Source organism: Amblyomma maculatum, chromosome 5 (genome assembly GCF_055883805.1).
Source record: "Amblyomma maculatum isolate TAMU_Amacu chromosome 5, ASM5588380v1, whole genome shotgun sequence".
Lineage (NCBI taxonomy): Eukaryota > Metazoa > Arthropoda > Arachnida > Ixodida > Ixodidae > Amblyomma > Amblyomma maculatum.
The window spans coordinates 130,540,962-130,566,047 of NC_139348.1; the positions used below are offsets into that span (position 1 = coordinate 130,540,962).

The following is a 25,086-nucleotide window of genomic DNA, read 5'->3' on the forward strand; positions in this document are numbered from 1 at the left end:
GCAAGAAATAGGGAAGGGGAACATTCACTGCAATGTGCAGCACATAGCATGAGGCAGCGGAGGCAGAAAGTGAAGGTGCAGCGAGTGCGGTCTTACAGCACTTGAGTGCCACGCGCATTTATCATTTATTGCCGTTTAAATATCAGAAACAGCAAATAGGGACACCATGTTCATGCAAAGCTTTGGTTTTCACATGAAATCGAACTTGGTTGCATTCGTAATCCAGTTGTCTTATGTTTAGAGATACTTGCACAAGATGTAGAGAAATTTTATAATGAAAAAATTGCACAAAGAGATGATAAAAGCGAGATGGAAGGTATTTAAGTTTGTTTTTTTTCCATTAAGCAACAAGAAGTATTCAGTAAGTGCCTATTTAACTACCAGACAGCATCTTCAGGACCGTGTCATCACCGACCACTGATATAGTAAATATTTTTGCTGGTCCCAGTGAGTTTACTATAAAGAGGTTCTACTTTGAAATTTCCAAGTACTGGAAAAGTACTGAATAGACCGAAAATTTTCGAATTCACCGCATTTTACACTCGCACTGCACGCTTCACCGCAATGCTCGACTGCGCGAGCCGTGCAGTGAAGCACCCCCAAATACGACGGGGCCGTTTATCGAAGTGGGACCTTTCCTTTCGTCTTCTGAAGAGGGCCTTCTCGACTGCGTGTGAAAACCAAGATACATTGTTGGGCGAGTTGGTACATATTCATTATTAATTTAAACAGCGCAAACACGAAGACAAAGGACAAGATAAAATAAAGCCACAGTACAAGCGCTTGTACTGTGGCTTTCTTTTATCTTCTCCTTTGTCTTCGTGTTCATGCTTGTCATATTTGTTTGTCAATTTGTCATATTGTTACCTTCATCGTAACAATATGACAAATTAATCTTATTCAATGATATGCTTTATATGACCAATAATCTATATGCCAACCTATTTAGTGATCCCCCTTAGAGTTTGATGTATCTGTGATCGACTGTTTAAACTAAAAAAAAAAAATGTGCCGACCATATTTGTGGGCGTAAACATAAACAGGCAACACAGAATGGCAGGTTTAACAATTAGCTTGAAGAGAACTAAAGCAATGCCTGAAATCCTCAGAAGGGTACAGCACGACTGGCAGCGAAGAAGCGGAAGCAGTAAATGTATGCATACTCAGAATAAATAATGACTGCAGACACAGACCAAAATGGCGAAACAGACAGGGAAGATAGAATGAGGCGCAGCGCATTAGAAAGATGTTACAGTGAAACTTCACTTGAACGAACTTCAAGGGACCTTAGGAAAATGTTTGTTGAAGTGAAAGTTCACCGAACTGAAATAGGTGTGTGGAAGCGTATTTCCATTAGCACCAAGAAGCCGTTTTGTGGTAAATATTATACTCGTAATGCAGTAGCCTTTTGCAGCACTTTTGAACTTAGGACTGCAGTGTTCTTGGCCTCAGTCACTATTTGCAAGCTCATGTGAACCTCGTCCGGCACAGCGGTCTACTGGACAGCGGAGGCATTCATTTCCTCCAAGCAGATCATTCTTTCAGCAAATCACGATTAACCAGCATGCATACGCACGCCTTTCTTGAAGCTAAGAGGCTTTTGTAGGGCTGAAGTTATAGCTATGGGTGGTTATGACTGTAGATTTAATTAAGCATGCAAAGCTAGCTGGTGAGTCCGCTGAATACAAGCTTGTCTAGATAGCCAGTTAAGCTTAGAGCTAAATGATGGCCAGTTTTCGTCACACACTAATAAAATATGTTTCTCAATGTAAAAATATTCAGGAAAAGTACACGTTGTTCTGGTTGAAATACTCAGTATGACGTGGGAGACACAGGATGACACTATAGAAAATGTTTGTAGAACTGAAATGAGCAAAAATTTAATTTAGTTAAAATGAAGGGCGTTTGCAGAGCGTTCAATGGAGCTTCGGCGGGGGAATTTATTAAAGATTGTACAACTGAATACTTCGTTTAAGTGAGGTTCATTCAAGTGGTATTTTACTGTATCTGTTACATGCATCGATGCCACAGAGCACATAAAAGAGCCGCAAATAAAAGGCAGCATGGCCGCTAGTTGTGCACCCGTGCATGTTTCTTGGAGCCTAGCTACTGACGACAAGCGCCAATCCAGTCCGCTTCCCGGCCTTGCTCGGCCAACACGCTCGTATTGTCCTCCGTAATGAAATACAGTTTGCCAATTTCCTTCAAGAGGAACGTAATTATCAACCTGTTCATTACACCGGTACAAGCCTATGAGGCAGAGAAGGGCAGGCTTACAAAAAGGAGGGTCGCTCTTCTGTTCGAAGGGACTCAAGGAAAACTTAATACAATTATTATGTCCAGTGTGAGGCGGGGGTTTATCTTGAGAAGATTGGGAAAAACGGAGCAGGACCAACGCTAGTCCGGAATAAGAGTCCAGGCAGCAGCGGAATTAAAACTCGTGACATGTATGCAAAGAACAAAAGGAGCAAATGGCATTGTTTTGAAGCGAATGGAGGTGGAGCATGGCTTCCAAGAAAGCAGCCCCCGAAATTCAGTGTCAATGCACGCAGTTTACCTGTGAAACTTGCCACTGAAGGCAACAACTGTACTTCCGCCTTCGGTCCTTTTTAGCTGACAAGAGCTCAGTTTTTGACTAGAGTGGCCTCTTTGTCGTTAAGAATACCGCACTCTATCGATACAGTCCAGCTTGAATTTGTCCTCAGCCCCACTTTAAACTGAGCATGGAAAAGACTGGAGAAGAGCACGGTGGTTTGGGAATCAAATGTGAGAAAGCAACATTCTAGCGATAATCAAGAAGCACAAGTAGACATGGAGGGGCACGTAATCTGAGGGAAAGTTAACCAAGAGTCGCCAAGGTAACCGAATGGATACTATTGCATCGTAAGAAGGCAAATTGCCCCGGGAGTCAGGCTGAAAGATGAGATCATGAGGTTTGAAAATATGACAAGGAAGCACCTTGTATAGGAGGGATTAGGCTAAGAGGAGGTCAAGGTGGAGAGGCCTTTGCTCTGGAGCGGAAAAAGTAGCTGCGATAACAGTTGCGCTTCCATAGGCCTAGTAAACAGGAAGTGCTTCCCAGAAACACTCTGAAGTGTGGCTTGCTCGGCAGTCCCTTGCTGCATTACCAACGAAGGGTCACAGTCGTTAATGGAGCCGTTTTACACTTTCCCCAAAGGCAAGCGCAACCGGCTTTGCCTGCCTGCGGCACCTCTCCCAGTGCCGGCAGCAGCGATGACAATACACCTGCCTTTTAATAGCCACTGAATGAACTGTCACACTGCCCCCCTGTGGCCAATGGGAGGGCAACCTTGTCCCCCAAACCCCCTGTGGTGCTTCATCGGGTCAGGTGGCGGCGGGATGGTTGTGTCCCAGGAAGACCGTGGGACAAGGAAAGGACGAACACCAATTGAGAGAGGCCGCAAGTGGAGAGAGCGTGGGGCGTAAATGCTGGGTTTTTATTTTACACTGTTAAGGACCTGGCTTCGAGAATTTTGCGAATCCACTGGGATCGGTACTACTTAATCAATGGGTTTTATTGGCTGCTTAATTTTGGGGCGGATCATGTGAAGCAACCACCCTTGTCTTTTTCATGAAAGATGGCCATCAGACCCAGTTGATCAGTTCGGTCCAGTTGAGCCCAACTGGCGACTTGGTGCTCGTCACATAAGCGGTTCTCTGTCTGAGATATGTTCCGTGCACGTGGTGTACCCTTTTGCTAGGGTAGTGGCAGCTTTGTGTGTGACTCCACCAGTGTAACCTCAGTTGTCTCTCGTCTATTATCTGTAAATATATTTTCCCTCTTCATACATCATCAAGACCTGACCTTTCATATTTCTCCAGCATGCCAAGTCATCCTTCATTGAACACTTCGGAACAGGATTCTGAAGCTTTGGAAGGCGACACCTTAAATCAGTGCCGATAACGACAGTGATGATGATACAAAAACATTTGTCACCAAAAATTCTGCCGCTACGATACAGCCGCAGTAGGTTCCAATGCAAATGCATGCAAGGCAAATCTACCAACCAAAGCATACAGGTGTGGCATTCATTCTTGAATGTCTGGATCAAAACTATGAATGCACATGTGCAGCACTGTGAGCTCCAGCATACAGTTGTAGAAATCAAACCGCACAGACTAAACAGTAAACATTCTACATGTTATGGTTTCAAACCACTGCTAATCCTCTTAACAAACCTTGTACGTGTGTGTAGAAAGACAGGGCTTTGCATTGCAAATTTACTTAACTGGCTTTCTTAAGGACTTGCATAGAGTACTTTGAATATATATGTATTTTTTTTTTTACATAAGAAGATCGGCAGATAAGTGCCTGAAAGACTTAATGTGGCCCCACTTGTTGAACCTGCCAAAAACAAAAAAAAAGAAAGGAAAAAAAAATGAGGCCATGAGCTCTTCACACAGTAGCGCGGAGCTATTTGCAATGTGCAGTTTCTTCACTTGACCTGGGAACGGCAGCATTTCTAGGTAATTGCAACAGGCTCAGAGATGGTAGAGCTATGAGTTCAGGCAGTGTGAGCAACTTCCCGCAGAAACCTACCTGGCGGTTTCAAATGTGGAATGCTCCGAGCTTCCGGCAGCCCCGAAACCAACGCCCACGGCAAGCCCCTCTGCAAAAGATTGCAGACACACACACTGAGCACAACTGAGCTCTGTGCATGTTGTAGGCTCACAAAAATGAATGTTAAACAACTGAATTACACCCGGAAACTGAAAAGAGGATGCAGGTGGAACTTTGTATACTACAGTCAAGCATGGATATATAGAGCCTGGATATTTCGAATTAGCGGGGCTGTATCGAAAAACAGCGAATACCCATCCCCCAGAAAACCGCTTAAAATATAGGAAAGTAGCGCTGTATATCGACTGCAATTTTGCCAGTTCAATATACTGCACTGCGCACTGCATTGCCGCAAGTGGTGTAAGACGCGCGAAGTGTGAGCCCCGATGGTCTCTGATCTGTTCTTGCTAGATGTTTGGCATGCACACTCATGTCCATGGAGTGACGTGAAGGCACACTTAGTGTGCCCCCTTTTTTTTCTGATGCAGTATTTTACGCTAGTTAAAACATTCCGAATGATCTGGCATGCAGAAAGACAAGGCAAGCGATGTTGATGAGAGTGGAGGATGAAAGATGCATTTACAAATTACATAGAGGAGCCAAACTGAGGTTAAATGTGTGGAGACATGCAGACAATCCTCAGCCTTAACAAAACGCTCAATATTCTCACACAGAGAAAACATTGCACACAGGTTATATACGCACAAGAAGAACCACTTAGCCAGCACAAAGGAAAGCTCATGTGCTGAGCACAGAGCACTCGTAATGGACTGGACCGGACTGATTAACATGGTCCAAGGGGTGCTCTTTAAAGGAAAAAAGAAAGAATACATTAAGGCAGCCCCTTCCTGTAGTCCACCCCAAATTTTATGCAGCCAATCATACCCTTTGATTAAGAAGCCATAACCAAGAGGGTTGGAAATAGTCTCAAACCCAGGTCCTTTATCGCTCTGTAACGTGAACCACAAAGCACACACCCTCTTTGCACACTATCACTGGACTCTCCCCCCACGCCCTTGACACTGTTAGCCATTGTTTTTTACGCAGTCCTATGCATGCATTCTTTGGTGGTTCCCTGAGACTGGAAAGAAGCATGGTGGGCAGTTTCCCGCTCAATCTTTGCGGCGGCCCCTTGTCAGGAGTGGTTTCTTTTAACCACATGCAACTTCAGAGAAGTGGACCCTGCCGTCCATTGGGGCTGATCTTTGCCTATTCCGCTTCTGTAAACAACCCCACTTGGTGTAGGGGTTGTTTCACAGGCCTCTGCAGTGGCTGCCGCCAGCCCGGGCACAGTGGTGGGGGCGGTGGCGATTACGCTTTGTAAAGCGGCTCACGGCACCACTTTCCCCGTTTTTCCAACCCAGAAAGAAATTGGCTGAGGCAGCACCTTCCCGGTACCAAGTAGGGTGGACAGAAAACAGACTGAAATGCCGAATTCTCTCGGCTGACGTTGCAAAAGTCAGCTGAGGAATGTGGCCCGATCGACGACACAAGACACTGTGCCTTCCTTTCCCCTAGTTTTTCCTTTCCCCAAATTAAATATTAAAATATTCTTGGAAATGAAAAGATGCTATTAAAGGCCCTATCGCAAAGCTCGAGTGTTCCCTCCATTTTTTTTTTTCTCATCAGAACCTGTCTCCACGACAGAAACTTGAAACCACTACCCTTTAACAAGATAATCCACCGCAACAAAAAGAAAGGAGTGACAGACACCCTTCATCCACTTGCCTGCTGCACGCCAGAACTTTTCAACATCTGTCTTTATTTCTTGTTTTAAAAAAGCGATTCTTTTCCCAAACATGAAAAAGCCTTCAGTCCAGCTGGAAGTCGACATGCAGCCAGCCCTACTGACATCAAGATAACAATGCTAGATGCTCCTAAGCTGAATACTCACATGCATAACGGTAGAGGCCGTGCTGAAAAGGAATATAGTATATTGGGGTACAGTTGACGCAGGACTGGTTTTAAACACCGTTAATTGAATTTGCTTTATAGAGGCTGCAAAGGTAACAAAAGCTTCTACACAATAAAGGTGGCTGTAAGGAACACATGGAACAAAGAAAGAGAACTGACCAGTACAAGTGAGCAGATGAAGGTCAGTGTTCTAGACAAGGCTGCCTGGAAAAACTAACACCTATAAGAAAACGTGAGTATATATACATGACATTTGCCTAAAGTATTGCAGCGGTATGCTCGAAACTAACTATTACTATTGTTACCACTATAGTGGCAACACCAGTCCAGAGGTTGCCACTAACCAAAGAAAAGCAGTGAGGCAATGTGCACTATGGAAATAGTGGTATGCAAATCATGGTAACCAGTGTCCAGATACTGATTAAATTCCTCACAAGTCAACACTACTGAAAAAGCCCAGTCTTATTCACCAGGAATGTTATGGACCGTGACTGCAACGACGAGAAGAAAGATACGCTTCCACCGCTTGAGGTTTTCCAAGGTCTCAGCACTCTCAGCATCGTTGGTAGCCGCTGGTACGATGACGCGCGTAGCCGTCAGAGGCTTCTTGCGAAGCTGGACATTGGGGTCTGCAAAAAGAAACGTGCAAAGCTTGCATTACTCTCGGGCAGAAGAGTACATGCACTGTCCACCTACTTCTTTACCGTGCCCTTTTAACAGTGTACACCAGGGGAGTTTTCAGTCACCCCAATAACTTTCAGAAAAATGTGAGGAAACTTGTGTGTCTCGGATTTTGTCCCTCTCAGTCAAAGACACATTAAAGAAAAAGAAAAACCACTTAGGTGCACACTTCAACGTTATGACCTTGGGATTAGTAGCCGAAGGCCAAAATCACTGAGGCACTGTGGTAGGTGGGAAACACATGTGGCCTGGAGAGACTGACCAAGGCTATATAAGTGACACTACCGCACCATTTCTGAAAAAAAAAGAGGGGGACCGCCAAAGGTTCCTCAAATGTCTACCAGCATAACTGCCTGATAGGTTAGATCCCATGGCTATACAGTGAGTAACCGTGTTAGCCATGTGAAAAATTTTAGGAATTTTTGCCGTCTGTGAACAACGCGTCGTTTGTATACATGAAGCTGCACCACAAAAGGGAACACATGACAAGTGTAGAGCCAATGGCTACTCCATAACAAGTATAAACAACAAGCGTGCTTTTCCTTTTTAATGCAGGAATGCACTTAACAGCTACGTTTTCACCTCCCCTCACCTGCTTCAAGCAAGGAACTACCTTCAGTGATTGATGACAGTGAAGAGTGCCACACTAGCAGACAACATTTTGCGATGAGCTCGAGCCTCCCATATATGAAAGGTGCGTATGGTAACAGGGAAATAGCTCAAAGCCCACAAATGCACTACTTAATCTAACAGTAAAATGTCCCACCTCTTTACTACTTTCAACAATTGGTTAATATTTTGCCCTTGAGTAAACTCAGCAGCCGGCCAGGTGCAGCATGCATGTCTAGGATACTCACTCTTTTGCGGCAAAACCCAAATTTTGAAAGCTGAATTTGGTATACCTTTATCACTTTTTTTCTCCCTTTCTCCAATTTAGACAGAAAAATCTTATCCTTACCTACAGCAGACTGTTTCATTCCATAACAAGCGTGCTTTTCCTTGTTAATGCGGGAATGCACTTAACAGCTACGTTTTCACCTCCCCTCACCTGCATATTTTTGCCCATCCATTCGCCCATGCAGCGAAAAAGCAGGAGAAAAGAAAGCAGATGCCGAAACGCATATGAGTGGGATTTGAACCTAGGCCTCGCAGGTGTCACAGACGCCTCTAACCAGTCAGCTAACTCGATGAGGTTGCCGGCAACGTTTCTAGCTGGTATTTATACTTTCTTAAGACTCAGCAAGCGTTGTAAATTTCCTATAGAAGTGCCCACTATATGCCACTACAGTTTATGTGCCACATAGTCGTCTGCATTGCAAAGCTTATGGGCTTTTCAAAATTACTATTAGGCGGAGTCACTGTTGTCACTTCAGCAGTGATGGCTCAATGGACATTCTACCTTTCTTTCAAAACTATTCGCCACACTCAAGTATATCATTTATACCATCTGAACGCATCTTTGTATGCAAAAAGAAAGCCCTTCGAATCAGTGACAAATGTTTTGCAATTCTGTTTAGAGATGGCATCACAGGAAGTATTGAATAAGAAGAAAAAAGCCGAAGAACATGCTACTAAAACACAAAATCTGCCTCACAACTGAAGTTTTTAGTCAGCCTTTGTATTTCTCCTACTCGCACATATATGTCCTTGTATTGATTTTACTTTGCTCAAATGAAGGACAGAAATGTGCGATATACACATAAGTACTAGTAAGCGAGAGCATGCAGGAAGAGAAATCTGTATGGCCGTTTCAACTGGCGCCATTACCAATAGGCCAGTACCACTGCCACATGCGTTTAGAAAGAGGGTGAAAGAAAAAGAGATGACAGATGAGCATTGCACCAGCGTGACGACAGCCACGAACAGCGGCGCCACACCTGGCAAAATTATGATGGCTGCTTCAATAGTGAGGTGAGTGAGATCCCCATATGAACTCCCGAACTATACAAGAATGCCTTCATGGCAGGAAAGCAGTGCTTGGAAATGGAATGCATATCCAGGAAGCAAGCAGCTACAGAGAAAGGAGATGGGAACAAACTCTTTACACAGCAGCAACTTCATCACAGAGCAAATTCAGAGCTTCACGACACCCTTGGACAAAGCAGCAGCAAAAAAAGCTTTACTACTGGATGAGGTTTTTCTCCAGGTTGACGCTGATAACTGTGTTGTTGTCCTGGCGCCAATCACGACGAAACAGGCGCGCACAAGTCTGCTTACTAACAATACTCAATGTCTAATCCCAGATACAAAACATGGAGTGGAGTGATGGTAGCCTAGACATGGCACGAACTAGACTGGAATCTAGTCAAACAATACTCGAGGTTTCAACCTTGAATGCAGCAATGAGAACCAAATCTATTCTCAAGATCTGACTGTTACCTTTCACTCTGCAGTGACCTACCAATCAATTGCTTCTCTTTCCTCCTTAATCACTCCCTATAATCTTTCTCTCATGGCCCAGTTAAGGCGACCACACAGTATTAGACTGCTACTATCCTAAAAAGGTTAAAGAACACTCCTGTGAAACTAACATTTTCAAATGATCATTCTTTCCTAGAACGGCTCGCCACTGGAATACCTTATCGGTTGATGTTGTGCAGTGTACAACTGTGTTATCACTCTTTCACACACTGTCTGGAAAATTGAACATGTTCACTGCGTTGTTGTTTGCTGATATGTATTCTGATCATGGCGTCAAGTTGGATTGCCTTTGAGTTGTTCTATCGCAAGACTGTTTTCTGTAAAATATTTTTCTTTGCTGTTTTGCAATCTAATTTACTGATTGCTGGCTGGCCCAACGCTACTTTGTCTTTATGGCGATTAGTTACAGTTTCATGTATTTAATCATCTTCTCTGATCTTATGTATGCATTACATGCTTACTCATGCCTAAAGCCTAGCACTCAGGCTGGTAGTATCTTTTTAAATAAAGAAATTAAAAAACAAATATGCCTTCCCTTTTGCAGTGGCTGGAGTTTGTTTTCAGCTCTTGTTGACGTGCATGCCCTGACCAAGTGCTCTACATAAGTGTGATGCAGACTGTACTCAAATCAATGCATTAAAAAAAATCGCCAGCCATGCTGCTGTCAAAACTGCTCCAAGAAATAGCTCTTTATCTCATGACACAGCCACCACTGGCAGTGTTCATGCATGACACCATTATTAATTATTGGTGCGAGGCTTAAGACCTGCTAAAGGCATGAAACAAATTTTTATTATCGACAACAGTCCCTCTTTAGCATTGAAAATGGCAACCAAAGCAATTGCCGACCGTAACTAGTCTTTGGCGGTGGCAGCAGCACAGGCTGCATGAGTGTTACCTATTATCGGCGATACTACCGGTACAACCTCCCACGACAAGTACAGCTTGGGGTTGCTCTTCAAAGGTTTAAACAAGGAAAGAAAGCAAAAGTGCGTTGTACACAATTATAGCATATACAGTGGTACGCATGCGACAAGGTGACGATAAACATTCAAAGCTCGGCTACATCACCAGCTGTAAAAAGAAAGAGAGAGAAAGCAAGTGAGGGGGATATGTAACTTCAACGCATTATTTAGAGAGTAAAATTAAAACGGTTCTCTGATAAAAAGAAAAGAGGGTTACCACAACAAACAATGCAAAGTCAGCAATTTCAATTTCTCCACACCCTCAAAGATGTACAGTTGAGAGCAAACGTTTACAGGATGGATGTGCTTGGGAATGAATTTAATGTAGCTGCATTAGCCCCCAACTGCCTTGTGCTGGTACTACATACAGAAATTTCAGGCACTTTTCTTGAATGACAGCAATGAAATATATTTTTTTCCGGCACACTGTATCCTGCAGAGAGAAAGCAAGTGTATCCTGAAGAGAAAGCACTGTATCCTGAAGAGAGAAAGCAAGTGAGGGGGATATGTAACTTCAACGCATTATTTAGAGAGTAAAATTAAAACGGTTCTCTGATAAAAAGAAAAGAGGGTTACCACAACAAACAATGCAAAGTCAGCAATTTCAATTTCTCCACACCCTCAAAGATGTACAGTTGAGAGCAAACGTTTACAGGATGGATGTGCTTGGGAATGAATTTAATGTAGCTGCATTAGCCCCCAACTGCCTTGTGCTGGTACTACATACAGAAATTTCAGGCACTTTTCTTGAATGACAGCAATGAAATATATTTTTTTCCGGCACACTGTATCCTGCAAAGCTTCACTGTTCACCTAGACATTACAAACCTAACTTTAATAACAACCAAGAATACTTTTAATATAATGAAGTACTACTTACACCTTGCCAAACTAACTTTAATAACAACCAAGAATACTTTTAGTATAACGAAGTACTACTTACACCTTGCTAGGCTAATTACTGTTTGCTCACTGTGCACTAGGCCTCCATGGTACTGGCCTCCAGTCTCTCTAGTACACCTCAGTCTTCCCGTGTCGAAATGTGTATTATCATTACCGCAATCTTATGCAGACAGTCAAGAGTCAGAAGAAACTGATGACAGCTACTTGGTATGTTACCGAGTTCCAGACCAGAATGGTCATGGGCTTTGCCACGTAGAGGCCGCATAACTCGTTCGTGTCATTCCTGAAAAATGTGTGGAAATTATGAGAAAATGCTTTGGGGTGATAACAAAGTGATTGCACGTGCAAATTTACGGCCAAACGGGGACAGTAAAAAAGGCTGAAAGATGAGGAACAGCACGCAATATGATTCAGCCCCAAAATAAAGAATCCAAATCGAAACTGCGGACGTTTTTGCCCTGTCACAGTTAAGAAGATTCTGAAGACTTCTAGACTCCTGTACTTCTACAGGGAAGTTACGACAGCATCAGGGGCAAAAGAGCTCATCACCCCTCTTTTTCTCCACGAGAATACCAATTCCACGGTAAACCTAAACCAGGGAAGAGCCTTGGGTACCTTACGCCGCTTTTTCTGGTTTTCCCAAACATCTGCATTTATGCTCGTCTCAAGCCTAAGCTCCAGTTCTACCAAATTTAAATTCGGCTGAGAAACTTTGTCGTTGGTGCCATTGCCAGTGGAACCGAGCGAAAGAGCGTCGTGAGCCACAAGAGAGTCCCGAACCAGAGAATTTCTTAGAAGATGAGGAAGAAGAGCCCTCGTGAGAGAAATAAAGAGTGCTTCGTTACTGCACATATATACATACAAGCACCTCTCATATTCATTACCTCAATATATCACAAAAATGCTTTAATAGGTGTGGTCAGATTTCACACTAGGGAGTATCGTAATTGTCCTTAGAATATTTTAAATTCAGCTTACATTTTCAAGTTTTTATTTCACTAAGCAGTTTTCATTTTCTTCGGTGAATATTCCTTCTCAAGGCTGAATTGGGAGTTGTTTCTACAGACAAGATAGAGCAGATAGACCCATGAGCAGTCAAAAGACCAATGGGTTTTACTCACATTTTTTTGTTTTTCAGCCTGAGCATTAAATTTACACAGTACACATATGATTACAGATAAAGGCCAAAAAGCTTTGCTTGCAGAAAGAAACACTACTGGCAGTGGCAATATAAAAATGTAACAGGAGTTCAATGAAGGAGCTGACAAAAACACAAAGGGAAGAAGATTTGTAAACATGAATTTCCATGTTATCGCTTGTTTCTTGAGCTAGGTTCAGTGAGCGAGTGGGGCTTAATGAAGCCTTGCATGCTGGAGACACTGCCAGTCAGTCATTGCAGTCACTGCGACTTTTATAAAAGACCATGACACTTTTCATGACCCTTAAGCATAGTTCTGCGTGTCTCTACGTGCACTGGAGACGCCTGCTTCAAGCAAGGAACTACCTTCAGTGGTTGATGACAGTGAAGAGTGCCATGCTAGCAGACATTTTGTAATGAGCTCGAGCCTCCCAGACATGAAAGATGTGTATGGTAACAGGGGAATAGCTCAAAGCCCACAAACGCACTACTTAGTCTAACAGTACCATATCCCACCTCTTCACTACTTTCAACAACTGGTTAATATTTTGCCCTTGAGCAAACTCAACTCAACAGCCGCCCAGATGCAGCATGCATGTCTAGGATAACGACTCTTTTGCGGCAAAACCCAAATTTTGAAAGCTGAATTTGGTATTCCTTTATCACTTTTTTTCCCTTTTCTCCAATTTAGACAGAAAAATCTTATCCTTACCTACAGCAGACTGTTTCATTCCATAACTAACTACTATTAATTGAATTTGGGTGAACTTCAGCCCACATGGAAGGAAGGAGGGAAGTAATGCAATGACATGTGGGGTTCCTAGCACTTATCAAACCCTGTCATGGTTCCGCAATGCTAGGAAAATTCAGCCTCTGATACAGACAGTGTTCTCAACGACAAGAATGAGAACACACGATTTTTACCTTATGGCACAGCACAACATCTATATTCTTTACGACACAGAGAAAGTTCCCCCTGAAGATGCGCCAAAGTGACAGGTCTACAACAGATGGTGAAGCACAGTAGGGTTTGAAGCGCACTATCTCAGGAAATAACTCAAGTTACTGACATTCTAGTGGAAATCAAGAAAAAGAAATGGGCACGGGCAGGACATGTAGTGTGAAGAGAGGATAACCGATGGTCACTTAGGGCAACAAACTGGATTCCAAGGGAAGGAAAGCGTAGTAGGGGGCGGCAGAAAGGTAGGTGGGCGGATGAGGTTAAGGAGTTTGCAGGGGTCAAGTGGATGCAGCTAGCACAGAACTGGGTTAATTGGAGAAATATGGGAGAGGCCTTCACCCTGCAGTGGGTATAGTCCAGCTGATGATGATGATGATGATCTCAGGCAGCTAGGAAATCAAGTCAGATGCCACTTCTGTGCAGTGCAAGCCATCTCTGGTCGGGCTCGCATCTTTTCAGTAAATAAACTATCAGCCTACACAGCCCCCCCCCCCCCCCCCCCCCCCCATCTTAAACAGCTAATCAATCCTGAGACGGACTTACTTGTGCCTCATGGCTTATGACCTACACCTGCATGTACACCCTCGACTGACGACCCTATTCCTATTCCGCCTTCAGTTTCCTCTTTTCCCTTCCCATCCTCTCATCCCTTCCTTTCACTGCAGGGTACCCATGTGGAACCTCCCTATTCATCCCCCGGCCTCTCATTCTGGCAGAATGCGCAACTCATGCACCATTGATCAGTGAACAAGCAGTAGTCATTTCGGCTCCACAGCAGTGGTGGCTGTGACTCTGCTATGGAAGCAGGAAATTGTGCCTGGCTTACCCGAGTAGCCATTTCGGTAGGCATGCGCAGATTCCTCGCCCACCTCTATGCGGTGTTTGAGTGACGACTTCCTCTCCAGCTGCATTGCCAGTGCCAAGTCAGCCTTGTGACCATCCTGTGGAAAAGGGAAAGCCGCACCACAACGCTGCTAGTACACAACAAAGAAAGCTAAAGGGGCATTCATGTAAATGCAGGACAAGCGAATTTTGGTGAAAATTTTGGATGAAACGCACGTAAGAAGGTATGAGCTTGTCCATGGCGTAGACAAAGAGGGCACCCAGAAAGAAGCCGAAGCCGACCGGAACGAATGCTAGCCGACCATAGCCGCCTGACGACTCGGCAATTTCAATGGCTGGCGCGAGCAGGGACCAGAATGAAGCGGCCAACATGACCTGCACAAGTGAAACACGGAAATGATATGTTAGCAACATCCCTCACTGATAATGATGCAGCACTTAAGTTATAATGCATGGCAATCGGAGGCCCAACTTTGTTCCTTTTTGAATATAATGCCATCTCGAAGGGATGTTGAGCCCACATTGAATTTGGCCTGCATTGATAAATTAGTACCACAGTATGCTAAATAAGGAAGCTCCATATCACTGAAGAGAAAAAACTAGAACATGCAAAATAAAAATAATAAATGCATTATAGCAGTTGTGTGCAAATATTCAATGCTATTGAATAGTGAACTGAACATACTGGTATCTATTTCACCGAAAAGTCAATAGTATGCACCAAAATTATTTAAAAAATTGAACATAATTTCAAGTTTTGAAATACTCTTCAAATAAGTGGCATGAACTTCGAAAGGGGCATGCAGTGATTTTTCAGATGACTACAGAAAACATGCTCCTCTGCAATCACGCCAAATTTAAGATGCCAAGGTTTTCACCCCTCTCATCAATCGAAATGGGGTGTTTATTTGTGTCATGCAGGAGCAAAAGATAACTCTCTTGAACACATGACATGGCAGTAGCAGAGTTAAACTGACTTCGTATTGCATGCACCCCAATGAAAATAAGTGTTGCACTTTTCGGCAACGACAATTTAATAGGAATAGAGAAATGTAATTTTGGTTTCGCATTTCCTTTTCTGCAGTGAAGCACAAGACATTAATATGCATGTCATCATGTGAAATTTGCTTACAGCCACTAAATTGCTCATGATCAAACTTCTCTATACTGTTCCGTTTTCACAAAACGAACAATGGCTGTGAGATGTAAAGCACGTTTGAGTCGCACAAGGCATAAAAAAAGCTGCAATATAATTACTGACATGTTTTTCTGTTGTCGTTCCAGCTCTTGAAGCAGGACGGCATAAGTTTCGTAGTGAATTACAGCTATGTATCAGTGATCAAAATTTAGTTAGTTTTACAGAGTTATCCATGCATACTACAGTCTAAGCCATAGCTCGAAACAAGAAAACGTGCTTTGCTGTTTAGTATCAATATCCATATTAAAGGAATACTACTAGTATTCACACAAGAAATGGATAATATGAATATTGACTCAGTTTCAAAAAATTACTATTCAAACAGCCCTTCAAAACATGAATTCCTGCCACCTGCCATGTTTACAAAGAGCAGCGGTGTCGGAACATCTTTTTTCATTTTTTTTTTATCAGGGAATATCTGGGGCTAGGACTATGCATTCATTTCTACATGCTGATCACTAATGAAAAGCGATCACTAAGTCTTTTTTGGTACTGGCATGACAGGTTTGAATCAAGCAAATGCAAAAAAAAAAAAAAATCTACACAAAGTTCCCTAGGGAATAAATGCATCATTTGTTGCCAAACAAGCAGAAATGTGGCCACAGAAACCCGCAAATACGTCGTCAGGACTATCTGAAGACTAACCTACAAACACATCGAAATAGGGCTACAAGGTTCAGTCACAGCATACTCGCCCAATGTGAGTGTGTCAATCTTTGAAATCAGAAAGTAATTTGTCACTCTCTTCCAAACACCAGTGCACTGCTACCCTCAGTCTTCTTCACAAATTTCTCAATAGCTCATTGCACTAAGTACCTCACATTGCATGCCACACACACATCTCTTAACGCACCGGTTATCAGCTTAGTTTCTGCCCACACTCCCTGCACCGTTACATTTTCAGCCTACCTTTATTTTACCCATGTAGCATCTGATTGAAATGGCTGTCCGCATCAAGACTCAACTGCCCATCAATGTTCTCTCAGAAAATAACACAACTCATTTTAGAATGAAATGTGTGTTATCGTCTCTGTAACCTCTCCTTAAGTGCTAACACCCCTGATCGAGGGTTTTCAAAGAAAATAAATTGAACTGGAGCTATCGATTCGTACTATACAAGCAAAAACTGCGTGGAGTTTTTCCAAGTGCATCATTAAACAATTATTAGTTGGTAAAATTCCAGGTGCTCACAGGCTCAGGAAACGAACACACATATGGGAGGAGGGGTCACCAAATATAAGGTAAGCACACACAAATAATGAGTGATACTTAGACAACTACATCATTTCCTTTGGTAGAGCATTGCTTGGGCTTAACTGCTTATGTGCAGTATCAATACAAAGCTGTGGCAAGCAGATGGCATATGACAAACAAGATAGGAAAAAAAAAGGCATCAAACGAAATGCTACTGTTCTCAGAAAAGTGCAGTAAGTAGGGCTTGCTGGTCTACAGTCATGCGTGAAAAAGTGTGATGGGCAGAACAAAAGACAGATGCCACAAGAGTAAACCCTAATACTGTCCTTGGCTCATATTCCTGTTGTATGTGGACCAGTCATACTTATTGAGTTTCCTTAAATTGTACAACAGCAACGAAAGGTAGCAAAAATAACCTGAAAGTAGTAAGAATGAGCCCATGCTTTTCTTATTTGACGTGCTGTGGCCCCTTACTATTTTTGATTTTTGGCCTATTTATACAAACTGCAACAAATTGAATTTTGATGCAAAGGTATGTCACTTGACCCGTATCACTTGACAACAACTTATGGCCCGTCTCTACTAGCACACTTTCTGTTGATGCCAAAAAATACTTTCCCTGCTATCAGTACATTCTGCTATCTCTGTTTCTCAGTACTATCAATGCCAAAATATGCTCCTTATCATAAGCCCAGTGCTTATAAAGGATTTTCAAGCAATGCTCATTCTCCATTTAACTCCCATTTACTTTTTTTTTTTTTTTTTTTTTGTCTTTTCTACCTCACCAATCTATAGCTGGGTAGACAATGAAGCTCAGCGTTAACTCCCTGTTCACACTCTTTTGACTTAAATCAGACTTCACTATCCCTCCATTCTTGATTTCATTGATATCTCTCTATATCCCTTTCCCTTTACAACGTATGAATATTGGATGCTCAACAGACCGGCCGCTGGCAAACCTTTCAAAAATCTTCCTTTGTGTAATTATTTTGCTATTAACTACTACGCAATACTAGATCACAAAAAGCTTCACTTACCCCAGCAGCAAATCCAAGACTGCCATCTAAAATTTTGCGCTGTAAAAAGACAAAGGGGAAAAACAGTTGCATCCATAAATTGCAGCATTTTCTTCACCTCGGGGAGAAAGTGAGAAACAGTGACTAACCAGTCTAAAAACTTTCCATGTGCACAATAACGAATGCACAAGGGGGTAATAAAAAAAAATGAGCCAAATATCTCTTGCACGCTGTGAACAATATGCATGCCCCAAGCATCTACACTGAAGAGCTTTCAGAAAACAATATTAGAGTAAAAATTAATTTCATTACTTTTGCTTGCAGCTTGGTATAGATTTGTGCAGTCAAATTCCTCTGTGCGAAATAACTGTACATTGCATAAAATTTTGATCACAGAGTTGCTACAAATTACCTAAGGAAAAAGAACTGCTAATATGGTAATTCATAGACTCCATATACAATGGAGACATACAGAAATAATGGGAAGTACAGGCATCTTATTTGGCTTGGCTACTGTTCGGTGCAAAATGTGGTTCCAGTCATAACAATGCGACTCTTCTTGAGGCAGGAAAATCTTCAAGCGTTACCGTAACCATTTCCATATGAGCCGTATTTCAAATGTTCGCTTCTACATAACTTATTAAAGAAGCGAAAAAAATTCACTAGGAAAAGAATTGATTCCGTGCATCGAGGAGAGCATCACAGCATGGCTACACGATTCTGTGGCAAAATTAGTTTTCAAGCCAATGGTAGCCTCGGCAAATAATAAGCAACTACCCAAGGTTGACACAGCAGACAAACTGTTCCTTCAGAAACTCTGATAGATGGTGCTGTCTCTTTTTCCACAAAGTGATTTTGAGAAACAACGCTTTAGATGACAGGTGTACAGTCAACCTATGTTAAGTGCATGGAGTATTTGTACAGCCACCCAAATCTTAAACTGGCGCGTGTGATGGCTGCATTTTCTGCGCTTCTGAGCGTTACAGAGGAGCTAACTTGCGAAAAGTTCAAGCATAACCAATGGCTTGGTGAACTCTTGCTTAAACTTGACTTCCTGGGAAGTTTTATCCGCCCTAAGGTACAGAAGCAGAGAAAAGGCGGCCATCGCAAGCACCAGTTAATGATTTGGCCGGCTGTACAGTGCCCATCCAATTTTTTATGCAATTATAAAAGTCCACAGTAGAAGCAAAGCCTCACTCTGGCCATTATACTTCTTTGAAAGTGTAGAAATACTAGTAAGCTCACACCTGCTGGTTTTTGACAATTCTGAACATGCATTTGCAAAGGTCACAAAAGTGATGATGAAAGTAATACACTGTCTTTGTTCCCCAGGCCAGAAGTTACAAGCAACAGCGACGAGAATGTCTAAACATATTGTTACGCTCTTGCCTTTCTCGCAAAAAAAAAGAAATGCTGTGAACAATTGTCTTTCTTTCTTTGGCCGTATTTTGTTACCGCAGTAAACAGCTGTGAAATGGAGCCAGACGAGAAAAATCATGAAAGATCATTAAACATACGATAGCCCTCAACGAAACCTTCAGCGGTCTCGGCCATTAACAGTACTAGGTGCTCACGCAAGAAGCATTGTAATGTCAAATGCGACAGGTCTTTTATTGCACGAGAGTAATCTATCCTCAACATTGTCACACTGCTTCATAGCTGCTGGCTCTTGGAAATGCAGAGACAAGGCACACAATGAGCTGTACACAATTGATGTACCAGACCTCCCATAAATGCATGCACATAGTATATAAAAAAAACTTGTGGGCCATGATAATATAATGCTCCTATTCTCATTATATTCCAGAATCATTCTGTTCTGCTCCTCATCAGGTAATGCCCATCTCCACTGATGAAATATGAATACTGAAGAATATTACAAAATTAAACAAAACTGTTCGACAATACCATTCGAAGCACACCTCGTAAGAAAGAAATCGGTGTGGCAAATTTGGCTTTTGATTTGCACAGTAAGAAGCACTTTTTGCTTTCATAGTTATCTATTGAATGAGCAAAGTAAATAATTGTTTCCCCTTCATGCAAATTCTAGTCCAGCTGTTTTTGTGATGGCGGTCAGACTGCAAAAGACAGGCGGGGGACGTATGCCAACTATGATAGTTGCAAATGATCTTCACGGATTTGTGCTAGACATCTTCCAGCCTTGCACTACTTTTTAATGTAAAAGTGTCTATACAGTGGTAGCATACTCTAATACTGGCCTAAATTGTCTTTTTGTACCCTAGCTGTTTTACTTTGGACAAGGAATTTCCCTTCTTAAGAAGACACCTAGGCTTCCACATTGCTTTAGTTTTTGTTTCTTATATTCTATACGCTGACTCAGGCAATATATGAGCCCCAGGCTCAGGAAGTCCGAATGGCTTGACATCTAACTTCATCTTATAGCAAAACCTGTAGAACAGTTATCCCATTTCAAATGACATAAGACTCAGTTCCAGAATATATATGAAAGAAGCCAAAGGCTATTGACACAGAGCAAGCATAGGGGAATTTCTTTTTTTTATAACTGTGAAATAATTATATAACTTGGAGATAATAGATTACAAAAGTGGGGCACTGGACGTGAAATTTGGAGGTTATGGGTTTGTGTTCCATTGGCGGAAAGCAGTTGATTTTTTTTTTCTACTACCTAACCAAGTATGCGCACAATTACACGATTATTTAAAAAGGATAAAAAAAAAAAACATTCCCCTCGGCGGCTGGGTTGGACCTGGTTACTCAAGCATCTTAACCACTGTGCCACCACGACAGGGCTATTGTCTTTTGGGGGTCCCTTAGAGCGCCTTTTTCAAGGTATCTAAGCGTTTATTGCCATTACATACTTCTTTTTAAACCAGTCAAACAAATGTGCCTCAGTGGCATAGGGAGGGATATACCATGTCCGACTCACGACCGAGAGTCAAAGATTCGATTCCATCACCAGACTATCCATTCTTTTTCTTTTAGGTGACATCCCTATGTGTTACGTCATGAATATGTCATGACATCTCTCAACCAATCAGGATTTTTTAGTCATGCCGATGCCAGGTTTTCTGTCTAACAGGATCGCTAATGCTACCGTGTCAGTAACAAAAACTCTGCAATTCCAGTTTGGAAGTGAAAGGTGGTGTAGCACAGCTCCAGAGATCATGCAACAGAAAACTGTCCCGACATAACCTAGTCTGTTTGCAAAAACAGTCGACGGCGGTGATAAGTATATTTCATTATCTGACTGCTTGTGACTTATGAAAACTTTTTCAATGAAAGTAGCCACTCAGCCAACAAATCAAGATAAACTATTGATAAGAGTCAACTTGAATCTGTCCTCAAATTAAGTTTAATGCCCGCACCAATGTGAAACGTAGCGTAGAAGTTCGATGGCATACTTATTATTGCAAACATTCCATGGAATTAACGCCTAATGTCAGGCATTTATAAGGCATATGTTTTAAGACATCACAGCCTCTAACTTTCAGCACATGACCGCAAGTCCTGATGACCTCTGTCACCAAGCCAAACTTACCCGATGATCTAAGTTAAAACTGACAATCAGCCCTATTTCGCAGTGAAGTACAGACAGCAGGCACAAAAATGTCGCTCCAAACTTTCAACCGGACCATTTTCCAAATGCATCCCCAGTTTTTCTTTTTTGTGAGACCTAAATGGAAGGACACACTGGGACACATCATAATGTCAATATATAAAATGAGCTTTGAGCTTCATAATGACGCCCTAAAAGCATGCCATTCGCCGCCATTCGCCCCTGTTTACCATTCTGCAGCACATGTTGACTGTGCTGCATACGTGCTCGGAGTGCACATCTCTCTGTGCCTCCTGAACTCCAGCTGTTACCAAGTGCTGAACGTTGTCAGGTGTGTTCTCTGAATCACAGTGGAAAATCACATGGCAACAGCTGCTTTTCTCTATTGTGACAGATGCACTTCAGCCATTTGCGTCTCCATTTCTATAACCACACAGTATGCATGCAGACATGTAGAAAAAGCTTCTGGCACACCACACGAGAACAACGCTGGGAATAGTGAGCTCTTTTGCAAAGTAAGCAGATTTATCGTTCCTGCTCTGCTTACTCAAAGTCCGTGTGTGCTCAAGCTGTACTATTAACTATCAAGTCTCGACTAAAGCATGACTGCATTACTGCAGCGATTTCTTTTCCCTGCATGATTCATAAATCTGCTATTTGTAGATGAGCCCCGCTATGGCCGCAGAAATTAGCTTTCTAGCCAAGCTGTACGCGCAACACAAGTACTATGCGGCAGTACGGCTGGTCCAGCAGCTAGTCTATGCTCATCTGCGAGACACAAATCAGCGCTGTCCTAGCGCCAACCTGTACTAGATATCGCATCAACGAAAAAACGAAAATGAAAACAGGTAAAGCTGTTCTGACAATTTAATTCGGCGCATTAAACCTGCCCGACACAATACGGGCACAGCGCTGGCTGCGTAGGAGACGGCATCAGTAACATTGTAAACTAAGGTCCGTGTTCAGACTACAGGCCCAAGTCTCAAGACGCACAGATTCCGATTAGGAAAACAAATGCTAACAATTACGCAACGGCAATTCGCAATCCGACAGGTCGCAGGCCAGCCGGTCGCATTACAATCGTATCTCTGAAGCGCGCAGATAGACACGATCACCGAGATGCGATAGCGCAACGAAAGAAGCGAATAAATACACAATGCAGTGCCCTGAGATTTTGACTGCACGCCACCGATCTGCAAGGTGCAGGCAGAGCGCAATTCAGTTGTCAACCACGCTGAAATGCACACGAAGAGGCCAACAAGCATGTAGTCACGTTCCGGAAACAGCTGTTTAGTTCCTGGCGCTGCGACAACTCGGGTATGCCCGGTATTCTTACCCTGGTCGAATTAAGCACGAACACAAGCGCAGCGCCTGCTGCGGTCAGTCCCCAGGTAAATAGCGTTCCCAAGACAGCTTGGCTGAGCGGCGACAGTCCCTGTATCATCGTGGTACCTTGCAGCAAGCGCGCAGCGTCCTATTCCTCTGTTCCGGGCCGTTCCGGCGCACACGGGACCACATGCGCCCGCAAGCTACGCTGCCGTGATAACCAGGCGACAGACAGCGCCGCCGGCACGGCGCCGCGAGGAACTAGACTCATTGAAAAATTGCTCTCGCGTTTGCCGTTCACAAACTTCGTGTGATCGTAGTAACACCATTGGCCTTAGTCACACTGGGTACATTCGATCATCAGTCCTGGATTGCCCAGGACTACTTGCTGACAGCTGTTCGGCGTTCGCGGCCAGTCTCGAGGGGAAGCGCGCGCTCGATCTTCCTCGAGACCGGCCGACGGCCGTACTACGCGAACGGCCCAACCTCGGAGCACGCAATTTCCTTCTAAAGTTTTTCACGCTTTTCATAATTGAAACTGGCAGTCGTGGTACGTGCGAACCGGTATAGTAGACGCCAGTGCCCTTTGAATTGGACAAATAGTTTTCCTATCTCCATTGTAGAAGGCGTGATTTCAATTTTATCGGAAAAGCGTGCTCCGTTTACTTATGTCCGCATCTTTACATATTCTAGTACACTAGCTATAAAAGCAAGTAAAGCTCCTGGGCCAGCGGCTATGTTGAGTTGACTCCGAACGCATTCTGAGTACTCTTCGTGTTTCATACCACCCTCGAGCTCCCTTCCCTTACCTCGCGGTTCGGGTGCCCACAGAGCAAGTGTGACAGTTACTGCGCCTTTCCCTTCCTGTGAAACAATTATTATATTATTATCGTGCGCTAGACAGACATAATCTCTAGCTGTAAGCAACTAGTAAGACGTTTGGATATTGCGTCTTCACTTTATTTTTATTATTTTTTTTTTTTTTTTGAATTTCACTACACACGGAAGCTTCCATAGCCTGGAGCACGGATTGTTTGTTCGGGTTGCGATGTTTTCAGCGTGCAGGTCTGAAAGCGCGTTGCAAAAGCGAACGCTTGTTGCCAATGCTTTTGCAAACACTTTCGCCTGCTTTCGAATATAGTGAGCTGAGCCCTTGGCAGAAAGAGCTAGAAAACCCTGCCAACCTGAGGTCTGTAAAACGCTTCACATTCAGACATGTCACGCTCGAGAGTTCGCGAAAAGCACCAATTGATTCGCGCCTCAGTTATCTACCTTTAGTATTACATGTACGCCAAAAGAGCATGCGCGCGGAATAATAATAATAATAATAATAATAATAATAATAATAATAATAATAATAATAATAATAATAATAATAATAATAATAATAATAATAATAATAATAATAATAATAATAATAATAATAATAATAAAATTACAGCACTGCAGAATCTGCATTGGAGTAATGAGAAAGCACGGATGCTGCTGTTGGTTGCTTCTGGTTGCTTCTAGTTGCTTGATTCACTTCTTGTTTACCCGTTTTAACCTGGTATTTTCAAACTGCGCGCCAATCCCTTCCTATGCCCTTTTTCGGACCTACTTCCGGTTGCGTCTCGTCACACCCTTGACGTCACATTAATTCACTTCTGGTTTCCCCATTATTTGCTTCGGTACTTTCAAATTGCGCGCCAATCCTTTCCTACGCCCTTTTTCGGCTCTACTTCCGGTTGCGTGACGTCACATCTTTGATGTCACTCTAATTGACTGATTTAATTTTTACTATTTTAGTAATTGATACATTCAAATGCGACGCCAAGCCATTCGCTAATGATACCATTTTCTCCTCTACTTTTTCATTTTTTTTTGCCTCTAAATAATTACCTATTTAACTTATTTTCCTAATTATTATTTCGGACACAACATTACATCACCCTCTCTCAATTGACACCACTCATTAATCTCTACCACTTCTCAATTACCCGCAACTGCTGCGGACAGAAATCTGTGAACATAGCGAAGGAACGCTTTCGCGTTAGTAATACTACTACTACTACTACTACTACTACTACTACTACTACTACTACTACTACTACTACTACTACTACTAATAATAATAATAATAATAATTGGTTCACAGGACGACAAAGGCGCAGTATCTGTCACACTGATTGATTTGATTTATAGGAAGGGAAAGGCGTGGTAGCTCTCACGTTTTCTGTGAACACCTCAACCGCGCCGTAAGGGAAGGGAGGAAGATGGGAGAGAAAGTGGAAAAAGAGAAAGAGGAGCCGTAGTGGAGGGCTGCGGAGTAATTTCGACCACATAGGGATCTTAGACGTGCGCTAACATCGCACAGCACACGGACGCCTCTTCGTTTCGCCTCCATCGAAACGCAGCCGCCGAGGT

General features: G+C 42.9%; 1 protein-coding gene across 1 annotated transcript in view; it reads right to left on the bottom strand.

The window, feature by feature from the left end:
* Zip48C (Zinc/iron regulated transporter-related protein 48C) overlaps positions 1-22,912 on the bottom strand; it is a 32,241-nt gene extending 9,329 nt beyond the window's left edge. The window contains exons 1-6 of the mRNA XM_084604322.1: positions 22,691-22,912; positions 17,838-17,876; positions 14,625-14,783; positions 14,392-14,506; positions 6,967-7,125; positions 4,562-4,631 (exon numbers count right to left, since the gene is read on the bottom strand). Coding sequence (XP_084460448.1) covers positions 4,562-4,631; positions 6,967-7,125; positions 14,392-14,506; positions 14,625-14,783; positions 17,838-17,876; positions 22,691-22,798 — 650 coding nt within the window. The 5' untranslated portion in view covers positions 22,799-22,912. The remainder of the gene's footprint in view (positions 1-4,561; positions 4,632-6,966; positions 7,126-14,391; positions 14,507-14,624; positions 14,784-17,837; positions 17,877-22,690) is intronic.
* Positions 22,913-25,086: the final 2,174 nt, after the last annotated feature.